At 41.0% G+C, this 13538-nt stretch overlaps 2 protein-coding genes across 6 annotated transcripts in view; one reads left to right on the top strand and one right to left on the bottom strand.

Annotated features, from left to right (window-relative positions):
- The window catches only part of SGK3 (serum/glucocorticoid regulated kinase family member 3), a 149167-nt gene that overhangs the window by 64576 nt on the left and 71053 nt on the right, over positions 1–13538 (top strand). The gene's annotated exons all lie outside the window — the stretch shown is intronic.
- Positions 9812–10780, bottom strand: LOC131494994 (proteasome subunit alpha type-6-like). Its single transcript, XM_058699735.1, has one exon. It carries the CDS (start codon positions 10731–10733, stop codon positions 9993–9995), a length of 741 nt encoding a protein of 246 aa, XP_058555718.1. The 5' UTR covers positions 10734–10780; the 3' UTR covers positions 9812–9992.

The raw sequence follows: 13538 nt of genomic DNA on the forward strand, positions 1-13538 counted from the left end.
TTTAAATATTTTTTAATTTTGATTCTAAGTTTTGTCCTTTGGGAAATTTCTTATGTGCTAACCAGTAAAGTTTTACTGTCAGAAAAAGAATCTTGAAACCAAATATTTGCTTTGGAGTAAGGTTTCCTTTATCACACTGTATAAGCATCTGTGTTTATCCTGAGTTTTCCTTATTTTTAAAAAGCCTGGTTAAGGGTGCTTATCAGATAGGACCATTCATACAAATAGTAAAAGTTGTGGCAGAGCCTAATTACATATCTCTAGCACATGGTTAACACTTTGTGTCTGTTAAATAAATAAATCTATGCTTTTCAGGAGGATTTTGTTAAGATACTGTAGCATATTAGTGTATTTAATAATGGCATTGATCTAAGGATGCCTGGGTAGCTCAGTTGGTTAAGCATCCAGTTCTTGATTTCACCTCAGGTCATGATCTCAGTTTGTGGATTCAGGCCCTGCATTGGGCTCAGTGCTGATGGTGTGGAACCTGCTTGGGATTCTCTCTCTCTCCCTGTCTGCTTGCTCTCTCTCAAAATACACCTAAAATTAAAAAAAAAAAAAATGGAATTGATCTAGTAAAGAGGGAGAAATTGTTGATTCAGGAGACTGATTTAGGAATGATGATCTGTTGGTTACTTTGAAGATCTCGCACACTTTAGCATATTGGAATTTTTACAAACTCCCTCCACCTGTTTGTTGAAAGAGTAAATTAAATATGTATCAATAAGTGTGTAGCAGTACATAAGTCACAATATCTACACTCTGGTCATGGAGGTTCTCAATAAATAACATGCAGTCTTAGATGATTATAAATGCTAAAATGGAAAGAACCAGGATGATGACAAGATTCCTTTGGGAAAGGAGCACTGTAGTTAGGGTGGTCTTGAAGGCTTGTTGCAGGAAGTGGCATTGGAACAAAGACCTCATTGGGAAGAGGGGACACAGGTACAAGAGATGAGGTGGGAGAGTGCTCTGTGTGAGAACTAGGAAGTGGGCTGTTCCTACGGGAGCCTAGTAAGTGGTGGGTTAGGAGGCACTGGTGGGATGCCACTGAAGAGGTAGGAAAAGGTTAGACCATTCAGGTGCTTACAGGCTGATAGCAATAATTCAGAGTTTGAATTCTAAGAGCAGAGGGAAGCAATGGAAAGGGTTTAAGCAATGGGATGAAATTATCAGGTTTATAGGGATTAAGAAAATGACCCTGCCTACTGCAGGAATGAATAATGGATTGCAGGGGGTTAGAGAAGAAGTGGATATGTCAGGTTGGAGGTTCTCTAAAGATACTATGAAATGCGATATTGATTGTTGTCTTTTTGGGGAGGGGGTGGTAGTTGTTTTGTTTTTGGTTCCTCCTCAGTTCTCCCAATTTCCCCAGCCAGAACAAGGCTTCCTAGGGCCTGCAGTATTTTACCACTGCTAGTTCTGTATAAAATTCCACGTTTGTTTTCTTGTGCCTCATATAATCATCCATCCACCCATCACTCTGCCAGTGATCACAGTTGTCCAGGAATCATCCTTGGAAGTGTTCTGTATTCCCACCTTTTGGAAGATACATTGGGAATGTGCCTTCCAATGGAAAAGCTTGGGATTCCAGGAAGAGGGCAGGTGTTCTGGCAATGGGGAGTCCAAGACAGTGACTTGAGGACCCTGAGAAAGAGCAGAGCATTGCAGTTGCACTTAACATCCCTACCCTGTCAGTTCTGGAACCAGTGGAGGGACATGTTATCAATTGGAGCAAATTTAGGACCTTCTTCCTTATCCTGGCAGCTTTGAGTCTAGTACTGGAGAACAGGACTGTCAGCTGTTACTTTTACCTCATTCAGTCCTTTTTTAAACTATCTGTATTAAGTGAGCTAGTTTCAGAGAACCAACGGACTCCTGTAACTTTTGTCAAGGTTTTTGGATACTCCTGTCAAGGTGTTGGTCACAGATTATTTTTCTGTATTGTGTCCCAACATTGAATACTCTACACATATTTTATTTCTAATTCTTTTATCACTTTTTAAAATCACTTTTATCTATCAAGAAACAATAAATAGAAGGTACCTCAAATAAGAAATGTGATAAACTTTGGAAAAACTAGGACTGCTTTGTGATTATAGAGTGAGGGAAAAATCAAATGGGGGTGGAGTGGGAATTAGAGGAAGGATATATTAGGAAGGAAAACAGGAAAAGTTGTAACTGATTCATCATGTTGATATGTGTAGGGAGAATGTTACTATGCATCTTCCATTGGCACATCCTATTAGATTTTTATTTTTTTTTTATTTTTTTTATTTTTTAAATTTTTTTTTTCAACGTTTTTTATTTATTTTTGGGACAGAGAGAGACAAAGCATGAACGGGGCAGGGGCAGAGAGAGAGGGAGACACAGAATCGGAAACAGGCTCCAGGCTCCGAGCCATCAGCCCAGAGCCTGACGCAGGGCTCGAACTCACGGACCGCGAGATCGTGACCTGGCTGAAGTCGGACACTTAACCGACTGCGCCACCCAGGCGCCCCTAGATTTTTAATCTGTTCTGCAGTGAATTTAATTTATAGATGTGACAAAGATGTGCTTTGTTTCTTTTGGATGTGTTTGGAGCTAGTATTCTGAGAGGCAGAAATAAACAGATACAGATTATGTACTATTACAGTAGGCTTTCAGTAAAGTAACTAATTAGGAGTAAGAATTTCCTAAGGCCCTTTTAATGTGGTTTAAAATGAAACCCAACTTTCTTGGCCTGTCTTCTCAGGAATAATTCTTGCCCCCACCCCCATGCGATTCCTTTTTGTATTCTCTGGGTCAGTCCCCATTTTCCAAACCAATCCCTATGTATATGGATTTTGTTTTGTCTCTTCCTTTGTCAGTTCCCTTCTAACAAGGTTTTCAAACACCCACCACCCAGTCCTTGTCCCCCTGCTTGAGGAAATTTGTAGCTCTTCCAGGTCTGATTCCTGCCATTTGAAACAGGATTGTTCTTAATTTCCCTTTATGACTTGGTGTGAATCACTGAACTCCTCTCTACCGTGTTAGTTAAGAGTGGTTTCTGATACTTATAAATGTATCTATCTCATAACTTGGGTAGGGTCTACTAGTCAGTACCAAACAGCATCCGTGATGTGTGAAAGAAACAGGGTTAAGAACTTTTCTGCTTAGGGGTACCTGGGTAGGAAGTTAAGCATCCGACTTTGGCTTATGTCATGATCTCGTGGTTGGTGAGTTTGAGCCCCACATCTGACTTTCTGCTGTCAGCACAGAGCCTGCTTTGGATCCTCTGTCTCTCCCCTGCTTGCACACATGTGCACACTTGTGCACGCACTTGCTCAAGAATAAACACTTAAAAAACAGAACTTCTCTGCTTAAATTTAGAGGTGAAAGCAGAAGAATCTTTGAATTTTCTCTAAAACATATTTTTGGCTGTCTGAAACAAAGTTGGACAAGATCCAGGACAGTAATTGCATAAAATGGACAAAAAGATGGGCATGATGATGAAGGAAAAAAATGCTTTAAAAAAAGCTTAACTAATGTTAACTATACTGGAATTGAAGTAAAAGGCTTATTTTTTTTAAAAAAAGCCTGTCTATTTTAAGTAGTATTTGTCAACAAAGTTTTATGATGTTCAATGAATTTGGACAGTTTTCTATCATGGTGTTTCATCCATATTTCTACTTTTTACAGCCCCCCCCCAAAATGAAATCTATTCATGCTTAAAAAAAGAAACAACCTTCCCTTTCTCTTCAAAAAACCATATCTTGTGATAGCATCCTTTCTTGTGTCATCCTTATTTCATAATTTAGCCCACAATTGTCCTTGTGATGGGGCCAGTGCTCAGAACCTGCTCCGTACCACACTGGTAGTTATTGACGTTCTGATGTTTTAAGAAGATGGGCCACTCCTGACACAGTGCTCCACAAACCTGACCCCTCCTGGTGGCAGAATCAGAAAACTGCTTTTCCTATGCCAAGGCTTTCTTTCCGTAACCTGAGAGCTGACGGACACTTGGCATTTTCCTCTCTTCAACTCGTATCTCCAAAGGTAATTTAGAAGAAGGGAATGCCTGCAGTAGTATTATAAGAAATTGAGAGTGTGTGCACACGAGGCTCTGAGGTCAGAGCTATGTTCACCTTACAGTGCTGCCATCCAGAGTTGTGTGAGGATGTGGACCTCAGAGCCTAGGTTCCTTCATCTGTAAAATGGAGATGAAGATACTTGCCTCATGGGCTTCTTTGAGGAGAAAGTGATGGGTTAGATGTGAGCACTTAAAATAGTGCCTGGCATTAGTACTCAGTATATACTAGTGTCTTCACCTCCACATTATTGATATCTTGGGCTAGATAACTTTTGTCCTGTGCATTGTAGGATGTTTAGCATCATCCTTGACATGTAGCCACTAGCAACCCCCCAAGTTGTGACAACCGAGGATATCCCCAGACATTGCCTGGTCTCCCCCTGAGGAGAACCACTATATAAGTATAATAATTTACTAGCTGTTAGATTACTTTTGCCAAACACTGTCCCTCTTAAAGTCTGGCTGGTCCCCAAAAGTTCTTTTCTCATCTGACCACTTCTTTTTGTCATGTTGGACTTGTCTGAGTTTGTCATGTTGGGCTTGTCATCACTGGATGAAGATTAAGGTTAGTTCTTCCATTCTGGGTTAGTATCTGAACTTAGGCTCATTAGAACCGCATGATCTAGCCTTAGGCCAGCCAGCTGCCCTTGGGAACCAATCTACAAGACTTTATTGTGACTCTGCAGCAGAGTGAAGGCAGATTCTTTTCCTATTCTTTTTTTGAAAAGCTTAACATACATATCTATGAACCTCCCCCCAAATTCCAAGTTTTATTCCCACATGAACAACATAGCTTTTTGTTCTATTCTTTTTAGTTGTGGGGGTTCTTGTATCAGTCATCTTCTCATTTTGTTTTATTTGCCTGCCTGGCCATAAGATGATTTTGCAGAATTTTAATTGCTTCAGTTTCACAGAATAGACATAGATTTAATGTAAAGTAATAGCAGGGTTGCTTTTTCATAGTTTCATTCCTGACCTCTTAAGAATAAGTTTATGAGCCTTCTTCATTGATCTCCAGAGGACTCTTTAGAGCATATATGTGTTAGATAGAGGTAGTGTGGGAATGGGTAAAAGTCCTGAAGTTCAAATCCTGGCTCCACCACCTGGGGCAGGTTACCTCCTCCCTTTATGCTTTGGTTTCTCCTTGATTTTCCTGTCAGTAAAGCTTTTGTGAGCTGACTTGTAATAAGCTTAGCCACTGAATATTAAATATTGTGAGGTCACTAGATTGATTTAGCTTGAAGGGAAGGAACACCTTACTTAAGGTGAGGCAATGTGGTATAGCAAACAAGTATATACAGGTTTTGGAGGTAGTCAAATTTGGACTTGAATCCTAGCCCATTAACTCGATAGTAGCTTGGGCAAGTGATTTCTTTCTTCTTGTTGTTATTTGCAGAGGGAGGGGCAGGGAAGTGATTTAATCTCATTTTTTTCTTCACAGCAGCATTTTCATTTCCCAGTGTATGATTTTAGCTCCCTTTTTCCAGAGAAAATTGAGGCAGACAAGGGTGATTTCTTTCAAACTTCTACTCCCATACCTGCCTGGCTTTATTTTTAGTTAGGCTGAGAATATATGGCAGTCTACATCTGTGTCCCTTGTCTGTGCTTGCATGGTGTACCAGGTATACATGTAACATCACCCTATCACCCTTAGCCAACTATTGAAATTTTTATATTGCTTATCATTCTTTCCCATGAGGTAAGTTCTTTGCAGGTAGGATTTTCTCTTTGTCTTTCTATTACTTAATGCATAATGAGTGCTTAATAAGTGTCTGTTGAACAAAGGAATAAAAACTTATTTTAAACAAATTGCTGTGTATTAGATCCAATTTATTGACTACTACACAGAGCTAGGTCTTTTACACTTATCTCGAATTCTTAAAACAACCGTATGAAGTAGCTGTTGCTAGCTTCATTTTCTAGATTGGGAAACTAGGGCTCAGATAATTTAATCTTGTCCAAGGACTTGAGATAGAGAATTACAGCATTTCATCCACATAAGAGTTGTAGTCACAGGAGAGAAGATCATCTCTCAGGAGTTTTTGGCCTTAGAGAGTGGAACACAGTAGCTATCAAACTGCAGTCTGCTCAGGAGGGAGCAAGATGAGCAAATACATGTCATTATCCCCCTTTGCCTACTCCATACCATGCCAGTGCCTCTCTGGATGAAGTCAACCACTGCTAGAGGCAAAGGGAGCCTATAAGGTGCAGGCTATAGAGGTCTTTGTCCTGGAGCATGGAGCATGGTGGAGATGAGTCTGAAAAGACAAATCAAGAATAACCAGCAGAGTCCTCCCTTTCTGTCCCTTAGTAGTCCCTCTTATACTTTGGGCATAAAACTCTTGTTCCTGACTCAGGGGAAACACAAAGTCCTGTCACTCACTGCATCCAGTTCATTCATACTCCCACCTAAACCACTGCTAGTGTTCATAGAAGGGAGCAGAGAAGAAAACTAAAATAAAACAAAAGTACTATAGTCTCTGCATCTGTAGCTAGTTTTTTGGCTCAAGTTGGTAGCTAGTATATGTTCCCCTACCCTCTTGCAACATCTTAGCTGGTCATAGTTGTTTACTGGTAGGGTACCCCAAACCTTCATTCCCACAGGATCCAAGTCTGTAGTAGTGGCATTTTTAAAAAAAATTTTTTTAATGTTTATTCACTTTTGAGAGAGTGATAGAGAGCATGAGTGGGTGAGGGGCAGAGAGAGGGAGACACAGAACTTGAAGCAGTCTCCAGGCTCTGAGCTCTCAGTCACAGAGCCCAGTGTGGGGCTCGAACCCACGAACCATGAGATCATAACCTGAGCCGAAGTCAGATGCTCAACTGAGTGAGCCACCCAGGCGCCCCTGTAGTAGTGTCATCTTTATTGAGTTGGCAGCAGTTTCCCATTGACTAGTACTGTTGGACATGGCCCACTGAATCTCCTCAATTCAGATGTCATTCTCCTCCCCACACTATAATGGCATCCAAGTTTCCTCCTGGAAATTCAGATCAGTCACTTTACTTGGAGAGTAACCACTCTCTTATTAGGTTGGGTGGCTTAATGAGCCACAAATGGCTAGTGGGTAGGCTTAGCTTTCAATTTAATAGGGCTAGACTATTCCTTGGTGAAAGCGTTCTTCCACCAAACCCAAGGTTGCAATGGAAGGCAAAAATTCCTTAGAGATAACGCTGAGTGGAGCCATTCTTAGTTCCTGACCCACATATTTTGGCTGTGTGAGAGATAGAACCATATGTTGGTTCTGGGTATAGCACATATACCATATCCAGCCCCAGTGTCGCAGGGTATTTGCTCGCAGGTGCTAGAGCTGAGCCTTCTGTAGCCATTCCACTGCCCTTTCAAGCAGCTGCTTCTAAGTGAAGAGATACATGGTACAAAGAGCACATTCTGTGGCTCTGAGCCTATTGTTATACTTCGTGGCTCTAAATTTGTGCCTTGGTCTGACGTGATGTTGTGTAGGATTTTATGACAGTGAATAAGGCCTGCTGTAACCAAGGATGGTGCATCTGGTCAGAAGCATTTCAGGCCAGGAAGGCAACTCTGGCTTCTGTGAGGACAGATGTTGTCCCATGTGGCTGTCTGTTCCCCCTGGGGGATTGTGCCATAGTGGGGATCAGTGTTGGTTTTTGCTGTTGAGGTTGGGCACTCAGCACTGACAGAAGCTAGATCATTATCAGTGCAAGGAAGGCCATATTATTGAGCCCCTCTATGCCCTTTTATCTGTATGGGGGCAGGAGGTACATGGGAGGTGTCTGTAACTTCCCCTCAATTTTGCTATGAGCCTTAAACTGGTCTGAAAAATAGTGTTAATAAAATATATAATAGAAGAAAATTTAATGTCTTGAGAGGGAATGTGGTATAGTGTCGTGTTAAATCACAGATTCTGGAGTGAGGCATTACTTCAAATTCTGATTCCACCAACTTCCTGCTTCATGACTTCAAGCAATTACTTAGCCTCATTAAATGTCTGTTTGTTCACTTATGAAATGAGAGTGACCATAGTATCTTCCACAGTTACTGTGAAGATTATATGTTAGCCCAGTCCTTGGCATATAGTAATAATCATCACTATTATTATTGCTATTAAAATATAAAGTTTAGGGGCACCTGGGTGGTTCAGTTGGTTGGGCGAACGACTTCAGTTTAGGTCATGATCTCATGGTCTGTGGGTTTGAGCCCCACATCAGGCTCTGTGCTGACAGCTCAGACCCTGGAGCCTGCTTCAGATTTTGTGTCTCCCTCTGTCTCTTCTCCCCCACCCATTGTGTTCTCTCTATTAAAAATAAATAAAAATTAAGAAAAATTTTTAAATATAAAGTTTAAAAAGTTTATAGAGCAGTATGTTCCATCATTTTAACACACACAGGCACACATGTACACAGTAATACAGATATGTAAAGACTTCTCACACCCATGTATGTTTATAGGCACATAGAAAAAAAAAGGAATATATGCAAAATAATAATTGGTTGTACATGTCTGTTGTGTACTAAGATGATGTATATTTTTCTTTGTGCTTTTCTATACATTTCTATTTTTATGATTATTTTTGTATTCAAATGGCAAGTTACTTGTTACAAATTATAAAGTGACCTAAGAAGGTAATTTGGCCAAATTTCATCACATAAAAACATAGTTTTTAGTCTAGGGTTAGTCAATCCTTGTTGATGAAATCAGGGAGTATACCACTATCAGCCTGTATAGTATTTTTGGGAACTGAGGGTGCATTCAGTCAGGTACCATTGCAGTTCCGATACTAGGTTTATATTGATGATGGTGGATATCAAGGTCAACAAAATGAAGTATATTGTCATGGAGCCATGCAAAGACAGTGCCCAAAGACTGAACCTGAGTACTCCAGAAACTGAGTGACACTGATAGGACATCATTCAGGAACCTTCTGTATTTAAGCATCAAAAGCAAGCAAAGAAGCTTAAGCCATGATTCACAGCACCAAAATGTGTGAATTGCTTCCGAAAGAGTGATTTCATTTTCTCAGATATCTGCACTTCTTCAGAATTTCTGATCCCATGGAGTTCAGGTCAGGTCACAGTGGAAAAGAAGTCCAACTTTTCTTTGAGGTCTAATAGATTGATTGTCTTAGGATGCTCATGAATTCCTAGAAGTCTTAGATCTGAGTTGGGTAAATACCTTTAACAACTTTCTGGTACTCAGTTGTCTTAGCTGGTTAAAGTCTAACTTTCACAGTCAACTTCCACTCCTTCCAAGTAACCCATAAATTGTCAAAGGTATTAGAATAAAGAAATCCTACCTTGTCTACTTTGTCATGGGTCCATTGAGCAAGCAATGGGTGATTGAGAAAGAGGCTGATTGATATCCATAGGACTTGTCATATTACCATCTGATTATTGAGAGTCTATAGTGGGCTTTTATGTAGGACACAAATATTTTCATATTCTGTGCTATATTGAAAGGTTCATTCAGACATCCACAAACCTCTCCCCCTTTTTAAACTTCAAAAATTTTTATTAAAGGGACACCTGGGTGGTTTAGTCAGTTAAGCTTCCAGCTCTTGGTTTCGGCTCAGGTCATGATCTCATGGTTCATGAGATTGAGCCCCATATCAGGTTCTGTGCTTCAGCATGGAGCCTGCTTGGGATTCTCTCTCTCCTTTTTTCTCTGCCTCTCTTTCTCCCTCTCAAAATAAATATTTTGAAAAATTTTATTTAAAAAAAGATGAAATGCACAACATTTGGGAATATACTCTCCCCTTTATTTTATTTTATTTTATTTATTTATTTTTTTCCAAAAGCACTATTTTTTTTTTTTTTATTTATACAGAGTCCTAACCACTTCAGTGGCAGGAGGAGTGGGAGAGGTTCCTTTTTCAATCCAGGGGCCTCCATAATGTTGGTCTGTTGTTACCAAACACACAGGCAAGTGGCGTCATGGATTTGGTAAACTAACTACGTACAATGTTTAGTCTCTCTCTGCTAGAGCAACAAGGTGAGCATCAATCTCTGCTTCTGTAAGAAACCTGAATTTAGGATTTTCAACTGTAACTACTCCAACTTCTATTTCTGAAGGTTTAAAATCAATTGATAGAACAGTAGATAGGCATGTAATTGCAGTTTCCACTGTCTGTTCAAATGTCCAATCAAATTTCTTCTTGACTTTTTTTTCAAGGAAGCTGGTTGATTCAGTTTGTTTAACTCCTGCTGCAGTGGCTTTAAACCCACAGTAGTAACCTGCAGGATCACACTTGTACACCTGAGGGCCTTGTTCTTCATCTATACCAATTAAAATCATACAACAACCAAGAGGCCTCATTTCAGCATTCTGTGTGTAGACCTGAGAAATATCAGCAATTCTTTTGCACAGCATGTCCACAGGAATCTCATAGCCATACTTGTACTTCCAATTAGCTGCCTCATAGCGTGCCCTCTGTACCTGGGATCTGCTGTCTGCTGTCATTCCTGTCATCACACAGCCAATGTTTTCAGTTATCTTGAATAAGTGAGTCACTGTGCTAGAATCCAATAATTTGTCAGGTACTTTCTTCTGTGTGACAATTACTGCACAGTCTTTCCCTCTGACAGCTACTGATGTAAGGCCACCCTGGTTAATAGCCTTAAAAGCATATTCTACTTGGTAGAGCCGGCCCTCGGGTGAAAAAATGGTAATGTGGCAATCAAACCCAGCGCTGGAACCACGGGACATGTTGGCGCACCCACTATTTCAAGCACTGTCTCTGAGCCCTGTAGCTCCCGTCTATACTCTCCCCTTTAAAAATTTTTAAAAAATGTTTATTTATTTTTGAGAGATAGAGACAGAACAGGAGCAGCAGTGGGGCAGAGAGAGAGGGAGACACAGAATCTGAAGCAGGCTCCAGGCTCCGAACTGTAAGCACAGAGCGTGATGAGGGGCTCAAACCACAGACTGCAAGATCATGACCTGAGCCAAAGTCAGACGCCTAACCGACTGACCCACCCAGGCACCCCTATACTCTCCCCTTTAAAAAAAATTTGAATCTTACTCTTTCCAACTCTTTAACCAGCAAGCCATCCATTAGCTACTGGCCACAAGTCAGCATAAATGTGTACCTTTGGCATACATTTCTCCTGACATCACGTATACTGCTGAGAATTCTGCCCAATGGGAATATTTCCCTTTTGGGGACCATAAAAGACCATATGGTCTTTTTGGGCCATGGGCTACATTATCTCATTTCTGGTCAGGGCTAGCACACCATGCATGTCCATTCATAAGTGGGTATGTCTTTTCCCTCCTCTGCTAACTGGTTGTAGGATGAACCCCATGAGCATGTGTTGAGAGAGCCAACAAGGGTTGGAGAATACTGTTCATGATGGGCTGTTCTTGTTATATAGTCTTTTGGTTTCCCATGGGCAGGTATACAGTCTTTACCTGAGCCTAGTAGCAAGCCAGGAACCAAATGGACAAAAGTTACTGACAGTACCTTAAAGAGTTTATAGCTCTTGCACTTCTCTGGATTCTTGTTAGAGGCTACTTACCCCATCCCTGTCTGCCGTGTCATTTTGTAGTACTAGTGGGTGTGCTAAGGCATAGCCCCAAGAGTTAGGGCAGCTTTTCTTGCTGAAGAGCCTTCTTTGGGATCAAGCACCAGTAAAAACTGGCAGTCTCATGGGTTACCCAGTATAAAGGTCAGAGCAGCATTTCCAAATAGGAAACTCACCAGTCATTTTATCTGTTTCTTAGTGGATATAGTGCCAAGTGTAGCAATGTCTCACTTTACATGGGATATCCTGCCTTAGACCTCTGGAACCATAGAAACCGTCAGTGTGATCTTTGAACTTTCATGGGGTTTATAACTTCATCCTCTGGCTTTTACATGTGTCTTACAAAGGCATCCTGAGTGTTTGTTGCTTGTTGTTCACCAGATCCAGTTAACAGTGCCATCAATGTGATAGACTAGTGTGGTGATCTGTGGGATATTGAGATGATCAGGGTCCTTCCAGACTATATTATGACAGTGCAGAAATAGCCCTCAGTCAAAACGTTGAAAGTGTACTGTTGTTTCTGGCACTGGCACTTGATAGCAAATTGCATCATATTGTCCTTACTGATGATGATAGAAAAGAAAACATTTGCCAAGTCCATATTTATCTGCCGGATATCAGGGGTTATTCTCATTTTCTCCAGCAACAAGTATTACATTTAGAAGTGCAGTCATGATTGGCCTCACCATCTGATTAAATTTATACTAATCTGTTGTCATGTTCCAAGATCTTTCTGGCTTTGGTCCAGGTAAACAGGCAAGTTAAATGGAGATATGATAGGAATCACGCCTCTGTATCCTTCAAGTTTTTTGATAGTAGTACTGATTCCTGAACTTCTCCCATGGATGTGGTAGAGCTTTGGGTTTACTTTCATAGTGGGGACAGAGGGAAGAGTTCCAAGGGCTTCTTCATGGCCCTTTCTTTGTAATATCTTTTATGACGTGGGATGGGAACCAGTATGGGAACTTGGCCAGTTAGTAAGTATATCCGTTTGTAGAAAAATTATAGGACTAGGGAAATAACCACAAAATGGGCCTGTGGTCCCATTGTACCCACCATGAGATACAAGGGTTGACTTCATCACACATTTCTTTTCTGGAATGAGGTAGGTGCTCTGACTGGTGGGCCATGTTTTGGGTGTTTAAGGTTTAGTGTCAGTTTAGAGCTAGTGTCTAGTAACCTTTGGAAGAACTACACATTTCTCCTTCCCCAGTGGGCAGTCACCCTTGTGAATGGCTGAAGGTCCCTCTTAAGGAATGTCTGGAGAAAGATTGATGGGATACAGTTATGGCCATGTATAGGTTCACAGTAATCTTATATATTTAGTTCTCCTTGGTCTGGTATGCTTCGAATGTACTCCCATTATGTGCTCCTCAGACGCTTGCTAATAAAAATTTTTGAGATCTGCAAATTTTTCAGTATAAAGGCAGTCTATTCCCAGAGTAGGCTTTGAACTTCTTTCTGTACTCTTTTGGGATCTAACTCCTGTTAGCATGCAATAAGAGGTGATAGGAATAGGTAGTGAGAATTGGCATCCTACTTAATTGTCCACTATGCATGCACATTTATATGTCCCCTGTACCTCATATGAAACAACTTATCCTGCTTCCCAGCTCTTTCCCCCTTATCTATTCCTGGTGCCACTTAATGTCTTACATATTTTTTTAAACGTTTATTCATTTTTGAGAGAGAGAGACCAAGTGTGAGTGGGGCAGGGGCAGAGAGGGAGGGAGACACAGAATCCGAAGCAAGCTCCAGGCTCTGAGCTGTCAGCACAGAGCCTGATGCTGGGCTCAAACTCACAGACTGTGAGATCATGACCTGAGCTGAAGTCGGACACTCAACTGACTGAGTCACCCAGGTGCCCCAACTTAATGTCATATCTTAACGGTCCCTTCCAAAGGGAAGACCAGAGGCATGATGTTCTCCTGTAGTTCTCCTGTAGACCATGGACAGTTAGGCACAAACAGACATTCAAACTCGTACA

This window comes from Neofelis nebulosa, chromosome 14 (genome assembly GCF_028018385.1).
Source record: "Neofelis nebulosa isolate mNeoNeb1 chromosome 14, mNeoNeb1.pri, whole genome shotgun sequence".
Lineage (NCBI taxonomy): Eukaryota > Metazoa > Chordata > Mammalia > Carnivora > Felidae > Neofelis > Neofelis nebulosa.

Excerpts from the sequence above, each read along its gene's own strand:
- LOC131494994 (XM_058699735.1), bottom strand. The coding sequence starts at position 10,733 with ATGTCCCGTGGTTCCAGCGCTGGGTTTGATTGCCACATTACCATTTTT.